Source organism: Camelus dromedarius, chromosome X, assembly GCF_036321535.1.
Source record: "Camelus dromedarius isolate mCamDro1 chromosome X, mCamDro1.pat, whole genome shotgun sequence".
NCBI lineage: Eukaryota > Metazoa > Chordata > Mammalia > Artiodactyla > Camelidae > Camelus > Camelus dromedarius.
This window is the reverse complement of record NC_087472.1, coordinates 49,407,123-49,429,169: the sequence shown is the minus strand read 5'-3', so window position 1 is coordinate 49,429,169 and position 22,047 is coordinate 49,407,123. Positions and strand designations below refer to the sequence as shown.

Below are 22,047 nucleotides of genomic sequence, written 5' to 3'. Positions count from 1 at the left end.
GATGGCCTAAACCAATTTATTCATATGCCAATATTTTCTCTTTAGCACTTGAGTGTTTGCTTTTGCCTGCTTGTTGAATAGCGTTTCTCTCAAAAGTGTATAATCCCAGATTCTGAAATATTAAATCAATTAGTCATTGTCTTTGTCACTCCCAATCTAGTAAATTTTGATTTACATATTACTTATAAATATTTATTTCTGGTTATAAAGGCTGATAACTTACTTCCTTTCTATGCCCTTGATGATATCTACTTAGAGTTTTAAAAGATGATCAGCATTTTCAATGTTTGCATAATATCAAAAATCTTATCTAGTAACATTGTACATTAACTGCCAGTGTATACGTAGGCAGCTTATCTCTCTTTTTTTTAAAAATTGAATTATAGTCACTTGTAATGTGTCAATTTATGGTGTACAGCACAATGTCTCAGTCATGCATATGCATACATAGATTTATTTTTATATTCTTTTTCATTAAAGTTTATTACAAGATATTGAATATAGTTCCCTGTGCTATACAGAATGAATTTGTATTTTAAAATCTATTTTTATATATAGTGGTGAACATTTGCAAACTCAAACTTCCAAATTTATCCCTTTCCATCCCCTTTCCCCTGGTAACCATAAGATTGTTTACTAAGTCTGCGAGTCTGTTTCTGTTTTGTACATGAGTTCATTAGTGTCCTCTGTCCTCTTTTTTTTCTTTGTTTTAGATTCCACATATGAGTGATATCATATGGTATTTTTCTTTCTCTTTCTGGCTTACTTTACTTAGAATGACGATCTCTAGTTTTAGGAAAAGGAGATTAGTAAAAGGAGACTTAATCTCCTACTCAGATTATAAAAACAATTTTGAAGTAAATTAACTGGAAGTAAGGGTATTGTTACTCAGAGTGCAATTGGTTTAGTGTGCTACCCATTTGCCTTTGTGGATAGTTAATGCACAGAAAAGAATTCTTCATAATGTAGGAAAATCAAATTGAAAAAAAACAACTGAGACTCCAAAAGGTAGGAATTGCTATTGAATTCGCCATAAGCCACCTGACTGCTATCTCCCCTCATAGAAAGACAGGAAAAATTGGCCTATATAGAGGCAAGTGAATGCTTCTTGGTATTATGACAAAGATTCTATACTATTAAACATAGGACTAGAAGAAGGCATTTAAGTTGACATCTTCAGCTTACAAATATAGAGGAATGGTGTCCAGGGGTTAAGTGACTCACCCAAGATTACTCAGATACTTTACACTGTGATTCTTCATGATTTTTTCATTGCAGATACATGTTTTTATCTTCAATTATGTCAACAATGAAAATGGTCAGTTCAGATGAAGAATTATTTGATTTAGAAAACATAACCACAGTGCCTTCTTTTCAGACAATTGTGGGCTGATGAATGTTGGAACAACTGGCTCGGGGTTAGAGTGAGAGTGGAGCCCTGATTTGTGGTATTTGCTGATTTCCATGGTGTGAATACTCCCAGCATGGCCTGTTTCAAGCTACCAACTTGAGATCCTCAGTGTGAAGTTAAGGATTGTTGCACACAATTGGTGTTTGCAAGCTGGTAGAGGTTGATTGTAGCACATCACTGCTTTCAGAGCACAAATGACAGGAGATCTAATTCAGGGTCTTTTTCTCTCACTCAGGTCCTATGTTTCAGTTTATGTACCTACACACTCACTGATACATACATTTGACTTCTGAATTTCATGATTTTGTATGTATTCTCTTTAAACCCAATATCCATTGCTTTGGAAGTAGATGACTGTTTCTCCGTACATTAAAAGCATCAGTTTGAGTAATAGATGCTTGCTTATAGGAGGATGTAAATTTTAACATTAATCAGTACTTTTCAGGACTGATTAAAAAAAACAAAAGAAAAGGAATTTCCCAACATTACAAGTAGCAATATTTGAGCAAAATCCCCATGTCTTTGACTTGAGGTCCTAAATAATGACATACTTCCTTTAGGAACATCCTTTATTTATATCCCACACTACCATTCACTCCTTCAAGGAATGAAATTGTAAAGAAAACAATGCCATTTAAAGTAGAAATCTTGAAAAATAAACTATGAACATCCAGTGTAATGTTTCAGAGGACGGAAACATCTTGTATTCATTGCAATTTATTTGGAACACTTAGACTTTCTGTAGTACTCTTAGTCAGAGGTGATTAACCACCAATTTTAGAGCACCAACAATTGCACAATGTTAATGTTTAATTAGCAAAAGGGATGCACCTGTAGTGTGGAGGAAGAGAAGCCAAGATTAGACTACATGCGTTCGGGTTGTAACAAAAGACAAATTAAAAGAGCATATTATTTCTCTTCAAGCAAAATATAGTTGCTGAATTGTTAGATAGCCCCAGCTCATGGGAAGTACAAACAGTAAGTAACCTTTTGCATGTATATTTCATTGCTGGCTTTTTACCAATTAATTCCAAGAAGGAATGTTTGTGAGTTTTCCTGTCCTTCCAGCACAAAGGCAGGCTGGTTGTCCTTGGGACGATTAGACAACTCTATCACACCTTCAGTTGAATATGTCATGCTTTGCATTTGACACGTTACCTCTCACCCCCAAAATTGATTTGCCGCCCCCTTCTAATTCTCTTCTTAATCTGCCTGCTTGTATTCAAATGGAGGAGATTATTTTAAATGCTTTCTTAACACCTTTCCTTTGCTGCCACTTTCACATTTATAATTATCTTTTTACTAAAGGATAAAAAGATTTAAAATGATTATTCTTGGCCACAGGCCTAAGGTGAAACCCTGTTGTATTTAATGTGTAAATTATAATGTGTGCAGTTGTGAAGATGGGTTTGTGAAATGCTCCTGTAACTGCAAGAATTTAAAGGAAGCTGTCAGACAGTTTGTACTCTTTAGCAGCTAATAGTCATTGAAAAGCATCTCATAATATGCTATATCTGAAGGGTAAATGAATAGTTTAAGTTAAACACAACCACGAACTTTCTGGAAGACAGGAAGATAAAGGATACAATAGCATCTCAGCAAGGGTTTAGGAAAATGCAAAACCCCTTCCTTCCTCACTGTTACTTTGAAGCTTATTTGGAATGATTAATTTTCCTGTGGCTTAATGTAAATTGAGAATTAAATAGAAACCGTGTTACCTTGCTGACCTTGCTTCCCAAGTTGCAAGTGAAACTTGTGGTTGGCTTTTCTAACCAAGTGCATTTGGCAGCAAAATCAATCCTTTCATCTAAATAGGCAACTAAAGGAAAATATTTTTCAATTTTTATATCCTGCCGATGTTCAAAAATGTTTTGTTTTAAAAGTGCAGATCACACAAAAAAAATCAGTGTGAATCCCCCTCTGTTGCACTAATTGATAACTCTGCCACCTGTTAATTTTTTGGTGTTTTAAACCAGTTCTGGGAGAATTTAGGAGAAACTCAATATATTTGGCCCTTACTTTTATCTCCAAAGCTCCAAAGGAAACTCATAAAAGTGCGCAAATAGCACAGTACAAAGTATCCTGATAAAACATGAAAAATAATTCTCTTCCTTCCTTCCTTCCTTCCTTCCTTCCTTCCTTCCTTCCTTCCTTCCTTCTTGATGTTTACTTTGTACCAAGAATTATGTTCAGCACACTCAAGCAATACTGATGCAATAACATATAGCCCCTATCAACAAGAAGTTTAGAGTCTAGACAAGTAGCTATATTCTATTTACATTGAATTTTTTTTAACAGGCAGAGTGGGCCAAGCTGCTACCTTTACCATAGTGCTGAGATGAACTTAATTGACATTCATATGATGCTTAAATGTGGGAAATGCCTTGCTGTTCTGAAGATGGAAAGAGGGTTAGAGTGAGGTCATCACCAGCTCTTTTCTGAGGTGGATGTTACATTGCCCTCAGTACATCCCACTGATGGGGTTAAATTGCCAAAAGTGTTTAAGAATTTTAAATCTTCCATGGTTTTGACATTGATAAATATTATTTCTTTCTCAAAAAGGAGAAACACTCAACAGGTTTCTAGTGCTTAGAGCAAGCTTTAAATTATGTTTAGCAATTATGTAATAGAAACCTGTTAGTTGAATTTGTAGTAGAAGTTATCAGTGATGAAACATTTTTTTTTTTTGGAAACACATTTAATTTTAAGATATAAAAGTTTACTTCTGTCTCTATCCTCCTGCCTTGAGGGGGTGTTATTTAATAGCATATTTGTTACTGTCTGGCCTGCTGTGCCAGAAAATAGCATTCTCTCAAAGCAGAAAATAAATAATCCCCCGAAAGAGAAAGTCCAAAGACAATGAATACATACACTGTGAAATTCTGTCACTAAGAGTATTTTCTAGAACAATAATGAGAATGGTATTAATATAAGAGTAATGGACTGGATAAGGCATGAAATAAGAGACAAAAAGAAAACTCCCTAGAATAAATATTCACTTTAATTTCTCATTTATAAATACAGTTCCTTCATGTCAGCTTTGAAAAGGTTTCTAATGTTGTTTTACTTCCTTTCCCTCCTTATATTTGGGGATAAATTTTGTGCTTTCAAGTGTTAAACAGTGAACAGAAGAGTGCGTATATATCCATTTTCTCACAGTACAGCTATGGGTTCCATTTTGAGCGCTGTCAGCCATTTTTCTGATCTTGAACTGTGCCGTGGGGTTAGCCATCAGAAACATATCCACAATGATGTATCCCACTCTTACAGGCCTGTATAGGGTTAGAATCTAAAGTTAACTTAGGAGGGTGGGTAGAACTCAGTGGTAGAGCATATGCTTGGCATGAACAAGGTTCTGGGTTCAATCCCCAGTATCTCAGTTAAGGGATAAAAAAAAAACTTTCTTACGGATAAACTAGTGAAGTTTGGTTTCAAGCTTATTTTACATTAGTTAGAAGTCAGTTTTAAGGACCTGGATCACACTGCCCTTTTTGCAACCTTGTCTTGTTGCTAGGAAGAACTATGAGATCAATTTGTCATCAATATTATCAAAGAAATTCTCACCTGAAGTAGAGACCCACATTAACCACGGTTGCTATTGATTTCATTTCGCTTCCGAAAGTGGTAAAACATTCTAGTGGGAGTCAAATGGACTTATGAAGGAACATTAAAAAGTAGACTCTTAAATATGCAAATTGCCTTGGTTTTATTTTTTTCTATAGTCAATGAAAAGACGTAAATTATAGGTACAGGGGACAATACCGTGTTTTCTGGAGAGGGTTCTCTTTTGTGGGAAGAGTTTATTCATATTGGATGAGGAGAACCTGGAAGGAAATAGGAAAATAATCTTCACCAGATTTGGTAAGTTTGTTTACTTGAAGACAGTGAAGTAAAAGGATATTTTGAGAATTGAATGCTGAAAGTGATAGTGTTTTTAACTTTGTACAGTTAAAAAAGAAACTAAAACCAGCTTCAGGGATACCCCTATAAAAATATTGTCAACGTAATTGTATAGTGCACCACACCATGACTATATAAAGTAAGAATCAATTTAAATTAGAAAATTCTGCTCAAAGTTGCCCACACATTGGCTGTTTCATTTCTCTTCTTGCACACTATTTTATTGTGGAGGATATTAGAGGAATTTCCAATTCTTCACAATTCCCTGAATCAAATTATTTTGGTACCCATTTAGCAGATGCTGAAACTGAGGCTTAGAGAGGTTGAGCTTCTCAGGGTCACAAACTGAATCAATTGCACCAAAATATTTAATCAGTTTCTGAGCTCACAGTCCCTTGCTGGCCTATTGAATTGTGCTGCCTCATGGAAACCATGATTTAGGAAGAAAAATGACTTTTTAGAAACGTGTGTTAATCTGCATGGAGGCTGCACTGTGTTGTTTTACCTGTGATATTCGAATCTACCCAAGTTTACTTGACTTCAAAATCAAAGTGAGGGAGGGCAAGGAACCTTATGTATCTGTCTACTGCCACAGCCACCTGAAAGATCTTCATGTCTATTTACTAAAGTTTAGCAACTTATACATGATTATGCCACAATCAGCAACAAAGAAAATGAAAATTTAGTTCTCTATTTCCTAGTCAACAGCTAGGAACTATTCCATCCTTGATGAAAATTGTCTTTATTATTTCAAAGCAAGAAAGAAATAAGGGGGCAAAGTTTTTTGAGGGGAGAAACACCTAAGAATGTTTTCCTGTCAAAGTAAGGAATAGAGAAGAAAAAATGAGAATGAAATTGGTGCATAAACATGTATTAAAGTTACCTCTAGAAAAATTGGAATTGTGAAATTAAAATGTAAAGGTTGTACTCTTGAATTTTGCCTTACAAGTAAGGAGTTCTCGTGACCTAAATTAAGTATGTGGTAGGAGATGGTTAGCAGAGTTGATAATCCTTTCAGGAGTAGCATTAGGATGAGAAAATGACTTTTCTAATATGTAAACTACAGGGTATATTTCTCTTGCTAGACATTTTTTTTTGGCATTCAGAATGATTTCAGTGGAAATTTAACTCAATAACTGCAAGCATATTAACATCTGTTACATTTATATAGCAGTTTAAAAATGGTATAAAATGCATATAACAAAATGTATCCTCTTAACCAGTTAATTTATTTACTTACATAAAAATTTTGGTAAAATACATGTAATATAAAATGTACCATCTATGCCATTTTAAGTGTATAGTTCAGTCATGTTGACTATTTTCACATTGCTGTGCAGCACATCTCCAGAACTTTTTGACCTTGCAAAACTGAAACTCTATATCCATTGAAAAATAACTCCTATTTCCCCTTCCTCCCATCCTCTGGCAAAGACATTTCTAATTTCTGTTTCTGAGTTTAATTACTCTAGGTACCTCATATAAGTGGAATCATATAGCATTTGTCTTTTTGTGAGTGCCTTATTTAACTGATTGTAATGTCCTCAAGGTTCATCTATATTAGAACATTTGTCACAATTTCCTTCCTTTTAAGTTTCATATCACTTTTAGCTTTTCAAACTGATGTTTATATATATTGACTAATTATCTACACAAATTATCAGGTGAGTATACTGTTATGATATTATACATATATTTCGCTCTTTTTTGAGTAATTTTCCATAGACCCCATCCAACAACTTAAAATATAAGCTAAAATAGATGTACAATAAAGTGGAAAACTATGTATACCTTGAAGTTAATGAATTAATTATCTGCTTTTGACCAGAAATGTAACATGTTTCTAATGATCAAATTCATAGATTATTTAATTTACATCTCTAATCTTAACTGAGATAATACATTTAGAATAGTCATGTAATTTGTCTGAGGTCACACAGCTTAATAATGGCAACACTGGTATATTAGTTTTCTGTTGTTGTGCCACCAATTACTTCAAATTTAGCAATTTAAAACACCCATTTATTGTCTTACAGTTCTATATGCCAGAAGTCTGGAGAGGTTTGGCTGTGTTCACAGTCTTACAAGACTGAAATTGAGATGTCGGTCAGGGTGTACTCTCATCTGGAGGCTCTGGGGTAGAATCTGCTCACCCTTTTAGTTGTTGGCAGAATCTAGTTCATTTCCATTGTAAGACTTGTATACCTGTTTCCTTGCTGGCTTCCTTCCTTGGTTTCCTTGCAACCAAGCCTAGGGTTGCTCTTGGCTTCTGGAAGCTACCTGCATTCCTTGACACACAGTCCTCTCCATCTTCAAACTGGTAATGCTATGTTCTCTGATTTCGTCTTCATTTTTAAAATGTTCATGTAATTAGATTGGATCCACTTAGATAATCTCTTTTTTAATTAACTTAGAGTCAACTGATTAGGTACTTTAACCACATCTGCAAAATCCCCTTTGCCATGTAATATAACCTAATATCTCATTACATTTACAGTTCTAGCAATTAGGGTTGGAAACCTTGGGATGGAAGAGAGTTTTGGAATTCTGTCTACCACAACTGGAATTAGACTCAGGCTTAACTCCTAGTGCTTCCCACTGCACCATACTGAATATCTAAGATTATTTAAAGTAGTTTTGTTTTAATGTGAGTTGTTAATATTTATCCATGTCGAGCAAAATTTTGAAAAGATTTTAAATCAGCAAGCAAATTGGCTTCTGTATTTATCAACTGCAGGTGTGCTTCCAGGTTATATCCCTAACCATAGAGACTGATGTAGTCAGGTTAGTAGTGATCAGCTTCTTAAAAATCTTATTCAACTTCCTAAGCCCTCCTGAGTTGTGATATTAACACCGTACTCCTGCATTTCCTGATTGACATACAAACATGAAATGTTGATTATTGAGATCATCATGGGGTTATTCACAGATGGACATTTACCAATGGGACTTCATTTGCCAGACATGAAAAATCATATTTTGGCTACTTGTGACATGCTCCTTTAATATTGGTTCTGAAGTTCCCTTTGTGATAATCTTAAAGAAAGCTTGTATGATGATGCAAAATAAAAGGCACTGGCCTTTCAGCAGCATTTATAGCAGGTTATACTGAAGCCTTCCCAAAGCAGTGGAGCTTCACAAAACTTGTCCCCAGGAACCCTAATACCTTGAAGATATTTCACAGTGAAAAGTTTCTAGGGTCAAATAATAAGCTTAGCAGATAGTGAATCTACTCATCCAGCTGGAATGCAACATTCATTTAAGAAGTAATTGGAGAAAAGAGAAGAAAGATATATTGGGGCAGATCACCAGACTTAAGACATTTAGATTTTATTTTGTATGCAGTCAGAAAGTATTGAAGGTTCTAGGGCAAAAAACGACATAATGAAAGGGACCTAAATTTCACTACAATTCATAGCACAGTTTATGTAAAGTGGATTGGAGCAATGAAGCAACCTGTTGAAAATAACTTGGGCATGAATTGATGAGGGTCTTACATAGTGTGTTAGAAATAGGAAAGGACCGTGATGGAAATTTGCAACACATATTACAATGGGGCAAAAATATTGGGGACTGAAAGTGAAAGGAGAAGACGAGAGAGAATCAAAATTACCCTGCAGCTTATAGTTTTGGCAACCAAAAGCATGCCTATAAGGCTGACAAAACAAGAGAAGGAAGGTGTGGAGAGTGGGATTTGGGGAGGTGTATTTTGAATTTGCAATGCCAGTGGAATGCATCCAAATGTGAATGTTAACTTCTAACCATTCCCTGAATATCAAATTTTTGAACAGTGACATATTCTTTGAATTCAAGAATGCCTCTATTTTAAAAACATTGTGTCTGACAGTGATATGATACGCTTTAGAAGAGGAAATGTCAATTTAATTTGATTTACTCTGAGATTTACTAAGGTGCGTTGATTCTACTGATGTTAATAGGAATTACATGAGCAGAACGAAAAGAGGCCACTAAGAATTCAAGTCATATGCCAGCATTTCTGTTATACAATCTTTGTTAATTATACTAAGACCTTTATTTGAATTCAGTCAGTTTATGACAAAGAGTAAACTTGTTTAAAGTTGCTAACACCAGGCCTAGAGCACATTTAACTTAAAGAGGGAGCAGAGTTAAGTAAATGAAGTATAAAATAGCTTCACATTTATACTTTCTATCAAGTGAGTAGCCAACCCTTAAATTGTCTTATTACATCAGATTTATTTTTTTATTGAAGGAAAAACAGAAATTCAGCATTAGCAAAGGAATTAAATATCACAATTTAAAATAATAACTATAAATAATTCAATTGATTAGTATTATAAGATTAATGCATAAAACATTAATTATTTCTACATGATCCTTGATATTGAATGCATGACCCTAACATGGGGGGGTTTCCTTCATCCCCTGAACACCCTTATATTAAAGATAATTTCCCTAACTTCCCTAACTCTGATAGAATGCTGATGTTGATGCTTTTAATATATTCAAATTTAAGTTTTGGATATGCCTATAAGCACTGAAAAAGGGAGTAAATGGTAATGGAATATAAATGATCTTGCCACTGGTGTGTTTTTTTGTTCCTTGATAGCTCCTAGAGACACGATGAGCCACACTTTAAGTTCCCATGAACCAAGAGCAGATTGACGCCCAGTTTAACATAAGCACCATTTTATGAGAGTTACCATAGTGACCAGGTTCCAGTTATCAGCTTGAACAATTTCATATATGATTAATGTTAATTGCCCATTTTGCATGGATGACTTTTTCCCGGGTGCTGAATTGGTTACTGCTGCCTTTGATCTGGTTGGGAATACAATCCAGTGCAATAGTTAGACAACTGATCAGTTTGCCAACACTGAGAGAAGATGGATTTAGGTTGCTGTGAGGTCAGAGTTTGTTTCTCTTCATAAACACTGAAAGGTCAGGTAGAGTTTAACTACCATTGGCATCCTTGAAATGTTGTAATAAATGTCAGACCTAAGAGATTATTATTAATCCATGATGCAATTAAAAGTCATTGTTCTGACAGAAAAAGATTCTTGTTTAATTTCACAAGCATATTGAAAGTCAGAGCAGCACTCTCACAGTTAGGTAAACAATACCTTCAAAGCGAATGTCATTCTTGGTTTTCTTGGTTTTCTTGGTTTCTAATGTAACTGAAAAAAATGACACATTTGGGGATAATCCCAGGGGATTTTCAATATCAGTGATGGCTCTGAAAAGTGAATCCCAGGTCATTGCTAACAGGTCCCACTTCAGGAATCCAGCTGCAGTGGTCTTTACAAGTTGCTGCTAATACCACACTTAACTGCCTCTACATCCTCAGCAATTTGCTCAGTTTGTCCCAGGCTGCTATGAGCATTTCTTTAAGGAGTAGGAAGCTAAGCTTTCATTGATGAGTCATTTCATGACTTGTGATTCCTTGCTAAATCATGTGATGATCATATGACTTATTAAATGTCTTGAAAGTTCATAACATCACTGATTAATTTATTCATAAGACATTTTTTCTTTGAAATAACAAAATGCCTCACCTTACTCAGTTACTTACTCCTTGATTCATATAAAAAATGGCTGATGAGATGAAATAAAAATAACTCCAACAGTGAAATTTCATAATCTTAATGACCAAAATATCAGCTACTTAATTGCAAATTGGAATAGATATATCACAGAATGTGTCATATCTTGTTGACATCAGAAGACCTACTGGATTTCCTTCTTAAGGAGCTGCCAAGTCTACAAAGTTTATAAACTTTGAGTTAATACTCTAATGTAATCTACTTCAACTGCAGAAAAATGAAATATTGTTGATGCGTATTATGATTTGATTTATTCTTTAATCTCAGGAGGCTAAGTTACTATTTCATGTCTTCTAAAGAAGTTTACAGAATGAAGGGAAATCATGATTGTTTGGTATAATTATTTCCCTCCAAACCAGCTGTAAATGTTACACCTAATGTTGATTTTACAAACCCAGTGCTCTCAAAGATTTAGCTGAACTATTTAATAATAGTTTTGCTATTTTGGGGGGTTGTTTGCCTTGTACCTTAACAACTTTCATTTGTGGTGTTCATGGATATTATATCCACGGAGCCATTTGGATGGGAACTTTAAAAAGGGCCTGCTTTATTTTACAGAGTACAAATAACTTTGTAATTAAACTGAAAACAAATAATTGCCAACAAGCAATTATCATTCAATTAAAGAGTAATTACATGGTTATTTGTGCCCTGTAAAATAAAGCCTTACTGAAATCAGTAACGCAATCAATATTTTAGCAGAAACAGGATGCTGCAATGATGGACCTTTCAACCTATGCTGATTAAATTGTCATCCAAATAACAGTTTTCTAGTTAAATCACCACATGTTTATTTGTCTTGATTAATATGTAAATATCTTCCTGATGGTAATAAAGCTCTTACAGATAAGAAGTATGGTAGGATCATCTATCAAGAATGATCTATCCCAACTTCCTATGAGTCCTCCATGGTCTTTCATCACATTGTCAGGCTTGATTTCTTTGAAAAGAGATGCAGAAACTTTGGTGCTAGGACTGTCTTACTACAGAGGATCATTAGGTCTGAAAGTAAGAATAAACCTATCTTTTATTAGTAGGGAGTTCTTTTGATCATAAAGCACTTTAACAAACTTGATTCTTAATTAATTTACTTTAGGGGTCCAAGTCGTCTTTCCAAGAGCATAAACAAAGTCATCTGAATATGATTTTGCTCACTGATAAGTTTAAACAAGTTTGGAAGGATGTATCACACAGTCGGACCCACTAAAGAGTTAATCATACATTTTAAATAACAGATTAAATACATCTCTACCACTAGACCTTAAGCTCCTCAAAGGCAGAAGCATGTATCAATGAACAAACAGACCAAAACTCTTGCCTTTGTCAAGCTTAGATTTTAACCCCTGTGACCCTGATACCTAGTTTCAGTGCCAGACACCCTAAATGGGCACTTAGTGCATGTTTGTTTATTGGATGATTGAATAAGTGATACTGTCATTGCACATGTATAACTCCAGGAACCTTTAGCCCTTGAGTGGCCTTGATGCTTGTAGGGCCTGTCGGAGATAAGGCAGTGGCATCTACCCTTCTTTAACCTTGTACATAGTTAGATTGGATTAAATCATATTTTTGAAGTTCTTATAATTGTGGAGTCCAAGGTTTAAAAATGATTACCTAGGGATTAAATGATGCAATTGACTTTCTATTCAGGTGATCAAGAATAGAGCAATCTAAGGAATATTTGGAAACTGTAGCAGTGGTGAAATAATATTTCTGATCATTATTTAGTAACTGATTTAGTTACACATTTACTAGCTCTTACTGTGTGCTAGACACCATGAGTATTGCTCAGGATACAGTGACAAAAACAGACACATGTGCTGCCTTCATGACCTTATTTTGGGGAGCCTCACAATCATATTAACATCATATAAACTGAAAAGAGTGTTAGGATAGAGAATATGATCCCCTTAGCTTAAAGCATACATAGTAAATACTACCAAGCCATTTGTGACATTAGCCCTGAATTCCTCAATACATATCTGATAGTGGGAGATTTGACCAAATTTTATAAGTCTTGTAATTTAAGTTACAACCACCAGACTAAGAGGCCTGTAATCTAATGCCTCCTGAGCCTGAGCCAGCTTATTGGAAAAGAGCTCCATCAAATCGTGAAATTGACCAAGAAATTTGGAACAGAACTGTTTAAACTCTAAAGTATACTGTCAACAACCAGGTCTTGAAAGTAAAGGGTGCATCAGGCTGCTTTCCTCTGGAGGCAGCCTGTCTAAAAGTGATTGTGAGCATGAAGACAGCACTGAAATGTTTATGTTGAAGGAGTACAAAGAGTAATCAGGTGGACTTGAATAAAGTCAGTAGGCTTGAATTGTAACAAATAGAAAGACACAAAGAAGCACTCAGGAAGTATAGATTTGGTGAAGATCATTCAACAAAATAATGTACCTTCTTCTAATGACTGGATATAACCTGATTAACATTGTTCCGTGATCTTGGGATCCTTTAGGGCATTTGATGTAAATGGCATATTTCTCTTATCACTATTCCTTACAAGAGTTAGGAAGCCATAAAACAGGGCAAGGGCATACAGGATAGCAACCCTGAATTAAATAAAATAAATTACGGCCCAGAATCTAGTAGAAAGAGGGAGAGGAGAGTCAGTTTATGAAATTGAAACATTAAATGAGAAAAACAGACTCTTTCGTGCTAGATTGATATACAATATTGATGTACAATGAAAGAAAATAACACTAGCACAGTGTATGACAAATGAACTGGGTAATGGTACCTCTGTGTAAGGTTGCTAGAGGTTGCCTTCATTTAAAAGCAGAGTTTGTCTTACATTGATGGAGCACTTTGCTACTGCAAAGTTGATAGAGTGAGGTTTAACTTAAATTTCTTTGTGAACAGAAAGTCATTTTTGGAAATGTTCTCTATCTGAACCTCATACATTTTCGTGGCTTGGGTTATTTAATATGGTATTTTGCAGTATTTTGTCAAAATCCCTATTATTCAGCTTTGTAAACTACATTTCTACTGAGAAGCAACAGCAATATCTTAGGCAACATTAGAAAGTCGTATTTGAAATATGTTGCGTGACTTGAGAATGACTTGATCCTAATGTTCAGTGACTTATAAGTCTCTTCATTGTGGTGACAGCTTCCAAATGATGCATTCAGTACACTGACTGTATTAGGGTACAAGATGGAAGCCAGATACTGACTTTCTATTTTATTATTTTATGGATTAACATTTGCAACTTGAATTTCTTAACTGCTCACACCAGCGTGAAGAATGTGCAAATAGACTCAGTTAGGTTAATGTTATAAGTTTAGCCTCAACTCATCAGTTAAAAACACCAATCAATCTGTGAGAAAAGACAGCCAAATTGCAAAGGTGGCAGGTTTTGTTAGCACAGTCACTCCAAGAGAATACACTGCTGGTTATACAGCCTGGTTTAATAATAGGTAGGAAAAAAAAAGACCTACTGAGAGTGAGGGTTCTTTGTGCCTTGTGGGCTCCCAGCAGCTGTGGAAGTGCTAATAAACATCAGGTCTTATTCTACAGAGCAGATTTTTACCCCTTATCTCTGGCATGCTGGGCAGAGACTTAATCACTCAGATTCTATACGGTGATAATTCTATGAGTCACTGTCTCAGATCTCACTAGCATATATTAATACAGGGATCAGGTGCAACTTTTTATTGATTTATTTATTATTATTTTAATTCTTATTTTGTATTGAAGTGTAGTCGATTTACAATGTTAGTTTCAGGTATACAGCAGAGCAATTCAGTTATACAGATACATATATATTATATATATATATGTTTCACGTTCTTTTCCATTACAGCTCATTACAAGAAATTGAATGTAGTTCCCTGTGCTATATTTATTTATTTTATATACAGTAATGTGTAACTTTGGGGTTTCTCACATCAGGTAAGCTGTATTGCAAAGTGCTGGCTTATAAATGGAATCTAAATGAGAAATTAGTCTTTTATGGTTTTAATGTTTGCCATAACGTTGTTGGGAAGTTTACTAGAAAGGAAAATATTGGTCTTTTAATAATCAATGGAAATAGCCTTTAATATAAAATTTGATCACTCTTGGCAATTAAACAAGATTTAGGTGAATGTAACAAGTGATGGCATTTCCAAAGAGTTCATTTTAACCTGATCTTTGTCTCTTTTTCAACAGTTCAAGGCCTGGCAGGCCTCCTAAGCGTTCTTTGGGAGTGTTGCAAGACAATGCTCGCCTTCTGCCCCATTCAGTCCCAGGCCTCTTATCTCCAGGACTTATCACTCCGACAGGTAATAAAAATCCATCCGATGATCAGCCTTGGCTCTTCATACTGCCCAGCATTTGAAATAAACTAATATTGATCTAACCGCCTTGTCCTTCAGAACTTTTCAAGCTCTACTAGAGGTTACATTATTGAATTTTTTGAGTATTCATGAAAACAGTTTTGTTACTCCAGTGACTCAAATCAACTGTACATTACTTAAAAAATTAATTGTTGTTTCATTGGAGGAAATCTCTTTCAAGGCCTTATTGTGTGTCTCTATGTATGTTTTGTGTGTTCAGGGTGGGTGAGGGGGAGGTCACTGGCTAAACTAGCATCGTCTCAAAGCCTCCTATAGGATGCAGTGCACCTGCTTACTGATATGTTTCAATAATATTCTTTTTGTTTTCAAAGGTTCTGGGCATCTGTGTATCTTTTCCATATTTTTACACTAGGATAAAATGTAGAAGGAAGATGCATCATCCCTGGTAGCCCCTTGTGATTATGAAAGAAGGTGCAAGTAGTCATTGTCTTAAATAATGATTCACTGTTTTTCATCCAACACTGTGATAAACAGTACTCCCCTAAAATGACCAGTCTCATAAATTAGCACTGAGCTTATTTGATTCTTTAAAAAAAAAGAACCTAAAAGTGCACAAAACACTTAAAAATAAGCTTGCAGTTTCTCTAGCTGAAACTTTAAAAATGATTAAAGCTATACATGGTAGAAAATGAATTCAATAACAGTGAGAGCTTTATACCTTCAATGATACAAACATTTGAAAAACACCTACTGTGTTTTGGGTATTACGTCCTAGGTAGTGCAAAAGTATATAAGTAGCTATCCTTGTCACAGTAGAATTAGGATGAAGGTCATATAAACTGATAATTGCATTCAAGTATGATAGGGATTATAATACAAGTACATACAAGATGCTATATGATCACAGAGATGGGAGCACCTAAATCAATTTGTTAAGTTGGGTAATGCTTGTAGAGATTTGGAGCTACGTCTTATAGGGAGAGTGTTGGACAGATGGAGAATCAGAGGACAAACATGCTTCTGAATGTAGACAGATATACATTGATGAGAAAGAGCCTAGTATATTAGGGGGAATAGCAACTAGGTTGAAGAGACTGGAGCAGAGATTTAAGATGGGAGACTTAGAGGCAATACAGTTAGAGTAGAAGGGGTGGGAAAAGCCAGCTTGTGTAGCTAACTTTTTATTTATCTCGTCTAGCCATTTAGGCATTTTCCTATAGATCAGTGGTTTTCCAAAGTCTTTCCAAGAACTTACAGGCTGACATGGAATTGGGGAAGTACTTCCCGGTTCCCCACTTCTGCCTCAGAATTCTTTATGTGCTAATTCACATGGAATTTTGTTCAAACGAAAAAAAAAAAAAAAAAGCTCCTGTAGGTAAGAGGAACCACTGCTAAGTAACTGAGTGAATGTTCTAAAAACAATTGCTCTTGAGGGTAGATTGCCATCAAGGGAGAAATACTGAGGACGTGAACTAAGGAAAATTCTATAGAGTCGAAAAGAGGTTCAGGGTGGCTTCATAATTAGAATTAATCACATTTGATAATTGATCAAAATAGAGAGTGAGGAGATGAAGTCTAAGATGACTCATGTCTAGCCTGGGTTATAAGTTGGATGATTATGTCATTAGCTAAGATAGAAAATTCTGCAAGAGACTCAGGTTTTGGGGATTAGATAATTATTTTTTTAGACTTTAAATATTTATACACAAATTCTGATCCAAGAAGAAAGCATCCCTGTGCATATAAATGAATATAGGGGTGATAACAGTGCCTGAAATATATCTGGGTGCTCAATAAATGATAATCTATTTCTTGACTTCTAAAGTACATGCACAGAGCCTAGAAACAGTACCATGTAAATAATCAGATCTGTGGCCTGATGAAGGATGTGTCCTGTGTGGATGAAAGAAATAAAGGTTTTTATAATTGCCCTGAAGCTAATGTACTCTTGAGTAAACTTTGGGACCTTATCTATGGAGGAGAACCTGTAATATACATTAAGTTTCTATTATGTACCAACCATGGGTGCTAAGTGTTTTATATACACTTCATTTAATCTTCATAGTAACCTTATGAATACTGTCTTCATTTTTTCCAGTAAGCAATCCATGACTCAGTGGGTTTAAATAGATTGCTTAAGGTCACAAAGAATTTGAGTGGCAGAACTGGAATCCAAACCCAGGTCTTTTAAAGTTCAGGGCCATTACTTTTCCGTCATCATCATAGTGTCTTATAGTACATGTTAAAATCCAGTTTGAGGTTTTTATCTCCTAATTTTACTTGGCATAAATGCTTCACCTCCTAGAAGATAACGGACCCCCTTCCTTGGATTAGAGCCTTGGCCTCCCCTCCTACAACTTGGATTTACCACAGTGAGAATCATTGAAAAAAAAACATTCTCAATTCATAACCCTTTGCTTATACCTAGAATGAGATGATAGAGGTGAATAAGAGATTGAGCTGGGAAAGGCATGAATGCCTCTGTCTAAATGGCAGACGGTAGAAAAAACATAAAATGGGAAGGAAGAGGAATCTTCACAGCTCTGCAGGAATTCCTCTTCTTAGTGTACAAGGATTTATTTATTTATTTATTTAAAATTATTTTAGGGGGTAGGTAATTAGATTTATTCATTTATTTTTTAATGGAGGTACTGCAGATTGAATCCATGACCTTGTGCATGCTAAGCAAGCACTCTACCAATGAGCTATATCTTCTCCTCTATGAATTTATTTCATATGCCCAAGAATATCCTACTCACTATGTCATATAAGAAGTAAAATGCTCTTTAAAGCCAAGTAGAAATAATTTTGGGATTATACATTATTTTGTGTTAGAAACACCACTTCACTCCTCTTTTAGCAAAGATAATTGAGATAGAATCAATTCTCAGTTTGGCCATCAGCAAGTTTCATATTTGACTTTTATACCTACTATGCATTACAAACTTAAATTTCATTACTTTTATTTAAACACACTTTTGAAGAATTCAGTTGATTTTTTAAAAAATGTTCTGAGTTAAGAATTAACCTTTTCTTCCCATATGATATTGAAATGCTTTACAATACTTTCCAGTTTCAGGTCCTTATGTCTCAACTTTTTTTTTTTTTTTGTAAAGAAAGAGATAATATTTTACAGCTTTGTATAATTTTACTGCAACTGGCAAATTAATTACTGATAAGAATTTGCTGCTACCTTCTATTTCAATGTCATGTGTGATTAAACCCCTTTGAACCCTGCTAAATTTGCCTAAGTAAATGGAACTTGTTCTCCATTTATTTATATTATTTCTTTGCATTTATAATCTGAAAATGGGTCTAAGGGTAAAAAATATAATGGTCATGATGTCTCTTTTCAAAGATAGTAATTTTTTGTATATTATTTTTGCCTTTGAATTGTTGCTTTCCCCCCAATGGTTTGCAAGCAAAAAATGCAAGTGAAAAGGTTTAGAAATGGTTAAGTCATCATCCTTAGATTAAGAAGAGTTCTCTATTTATTCATACAGCTTAACATGTACATTCTTAAAAATGCAGAATAGTATCAGGTATACTGTATTTTATCTGCTTAGCATGAAGGTAATTTATAAAATTTATATTTTTATATGATCTATTTACTTTTTTGATTTTTTTTTCAGTTCAAAGATGTTTATCTTCCTCTTGGTTATATTTCCCCTGATTAGTTCAAACTCCACTAATCTGGATTTTGAAATAATTCAGAAAGTGGCTATGCTAAAATCTTGGGTATTAATAGAAATATCTTATTTAGCAAATTAAAAGAATAAATACAAAATGTGTGGTGTGTGAATATGTGCATAGGTGTAGGGTCATTAAAATACTTGGGAAGTTTAAATGTACTTAGGTGTCTAAAAATTACTTCAATAAAATCTATTTCTATACAAATAATTGACATACTAATTACTGATGATAGGTCTTTTTTCAATAAGATGGAACACATAGGAGCTATTCTTGACAATATTGTCTGATATTCATTTAGAGATTATATCAATGTAACTGTAGACTGAGAGATACAGTATTGACTTCTCTATCACCCATCAACGATTAATATCTATAGATAAAGATATATATGAATCCATTCTTTTCATTTAACACATAGTGTTTATTGAATGTCTATTTGGCACCAATTTGAGAAAACATTACAGTACATTAAAATAAAATTCATTCTGTGAGTCAGAGTTTTCTCAAATTCCACCCAGCCTTTTACAAAAGGATAATGCTTGATTGTATTTCATATATTGAACTGCTGATATTCTTTTTTTTAAAAAAAAAAACCTTTTTTTAAAGTTTATTACATTTTTGGGGGGAGGTAATTAGGTTTATTTATTTATTTATTTAAAATGGAGGTACTGGGGATTGAATCCCGGACCATGTGCATGCTAAGCACGTGCTCTATCACTGAGCTATACCCTCCCATGAGCTGCTGATATTATCTCATGTTGCTATTCAGTTCCTATTGTACAATTTATATCTTAATTCCCTGATAGCTCATTAATACAGAATAATCCGATTACGTAGTATTTCTGTAAAATATTTTGGGGAATAGGAGGGAAAACAGGAGGGACGATTATCTCTTTCTCTGCAGCTCTGCAGAAGTGCTAATATCCCTGGATCACACTGAATCGATGGATTAGTTGTGTGTGCCTTTGAATTTCCTAAAAGATGACTCCTCCCCTTCCCTCAGCTTATGAAGCATTTCAAACAGACGGATGTGGAATTTGGCCTAAGAGAGATTTAAACTGACAGTTTACAAGGAAATAACAAAGTGCTTCAGATGAAATTCCTGTAGTGTTCATTCCTTAAAAGGTAGCAGATTCTTCAGCTGTTTTTTTTTTCTTCCAGGTCTATTGTGGCAAAATATTTTTAGGAATTTAAGCTGCCATCCAAGTCCCTGGGAAAGTGATCCCGAGAATATCCAATCCAGTAATAGTAGCTGTAACAATCAACTCAGGATTGGCAGAGCCATAAGTAGACTCCTGCCAAGTCTTAGCAGTGTGATGTCAACATCATGATATGGTATAATGTCAATTAGCTGGATCGCATGATTGGAATCAGCATCCTTTCCTTTCCAAGATGCGTTTCATATTCTTACTCAATTAGCTTGGATGCTAAGAAGTGATCATAAGGAGGGCAGAGTGGTCATAGGCCACTCTCTGTGAGTGTAAAATAGGACAGATGTGTCTAGAAATAAACCAAACCAACCTTTTTGATGGTTGACTTAAAACATTTCTGTTACTATGACTATCTTTGAATTTTTCAGTGAGTGATGTTGTAACGCATGCTTCATGTCACACAAATGGTAACTCCTTTTACGTCATTGCAGTTTCTTTATTTCTTGTGTGCCCAGGATGAACCATGGGCCCTAGAACCAGAAGTTGAATTACTAAAATCTTCTAACATAGAGTGGAGTTTGGACTAACAAACAATTATAGTTTCTTTATTAAATAAAAAGTTTAACTACATCAGTTTAATAACCAGAACCTCATTCACTATATTAGCTAAATCTGGGTTTCCCAAATCCCAATTTCTATTTTAATATCTGTCAGTGATTTTTCTATATATATATATTATAGTGATCTTGACCTAAAAAAGTGTCTCCACCCAATTTTTTTTACACTCCTGCCAGTCATTTTTATTACTGCATTGGTGGCTTTTGGAGCAAAATCCATCGTTATTTGCAATGTAGATGGAGGGAAAAACTTGGAATTTAAGGAAACCTTACAGGATGATGGCTATGATGATGATGATAAACTATATAGTTCTTTATAAAGCACTCCCACATCTTTAATGTATGTCTATGTGTATGCATGTAGTTCAACTTTAAAAAGAGCACTTTTCAAGGTTCATCCGTGTTGTCACAAATGACAGAGTTTTATTCTTTTTTATGGCTGAATTGCATCCCATTGTACATGTACCACATCATTTTTTTCTTCCAGTTTTTTGAGATATAATTGACATACAGTACTGTATAAGTTTAAGGTGTTCAACATAATGGCTTGACTTACATACATCATAGAATGATGATCACAGTAAGTTTAATGAACATCTATTATCTTATATAGATACAAAATTAAAGAAACTGAAGAATTTTCTTGTGATAAGAACTCTTAGAACTTACTCTCTTAACAACTTTCATATATATCATACAGCAGTGTTAATTATATTAATCATGTTTTACAGTACATCCCTAGTACTTATTTATCTTATAACTAGAAGTTTGTACCTTTTGACTGCCTTCATCCAATTCCTCCTGCCCCAACCCCCTTCCTCTGGTAACACAAATCTGATCTCTTGTACTGTGAGTTTGTTTCTTTGTTTTATTTTGAAGTATAATTGACCTCCAGCAATATGTTAGTTCCCTGCTGTACAACATAGTGATTCAGTATTTCTATACATTTCAAGATGATCACAATGATAAGTCTAGTTGGAATCTGTCAATACAAAGATATTATATTTTATTGACTTTAATTCCCACAGTGTGCATTTCATTTCCATGACTCACTTATTTTGCAGCTAGAAATTTGTACCTCTTAATCTCCCTCACCTATTTCTTTCCTTACCCCACTGCCTTCTGCTCTGGAAACAATTTGTTCTCTATATCTGTAACTCTTCTTCCGTTTTGTTTTATTTGTTCATTGGTTTTGGTTTTAGATACCACATGTAAGTGAATTTGTACAGTATTTGTCTTTTTCTGTCTGATGTATTTCACTTACCATGACACTCTCTAGGTTCATATCTATTGTCACAAATGGCAAGATTTCATTCTTTTTTATTGCTGAGTGGTATATCTATATACCACATCTTCTTTATCCATTCACCAGTTGATCGGAACTTAGGTTGCTCCCATATCTTTGCT

General features: G+C 34.6%; 1 protein-coding gene across 2 annotated transcripts in view; it reads left to right on the top strand.

Annotated features, from left to right (window-relative positions):
- Positions 1-22,047, top strand: part of DACH2 (dachshund family transcription factor 2) — a 496,681-nt gene that overhangs the window by 195,956 nt on the left and 278,678 nt on the right. For both annotated transcript variants that reach the window (XM_064483001.1, XM_031446133.2), the window contains one exon: positions 15,052-15,164. In XM_064483001.1, coding sequence (XP_064339071.1) covers positions 15,052-15,164 — 113 coding nt within the window. The remainder of the gene's footprint in view (positions 1-15,051; positions 15,165-22,047) is intronic.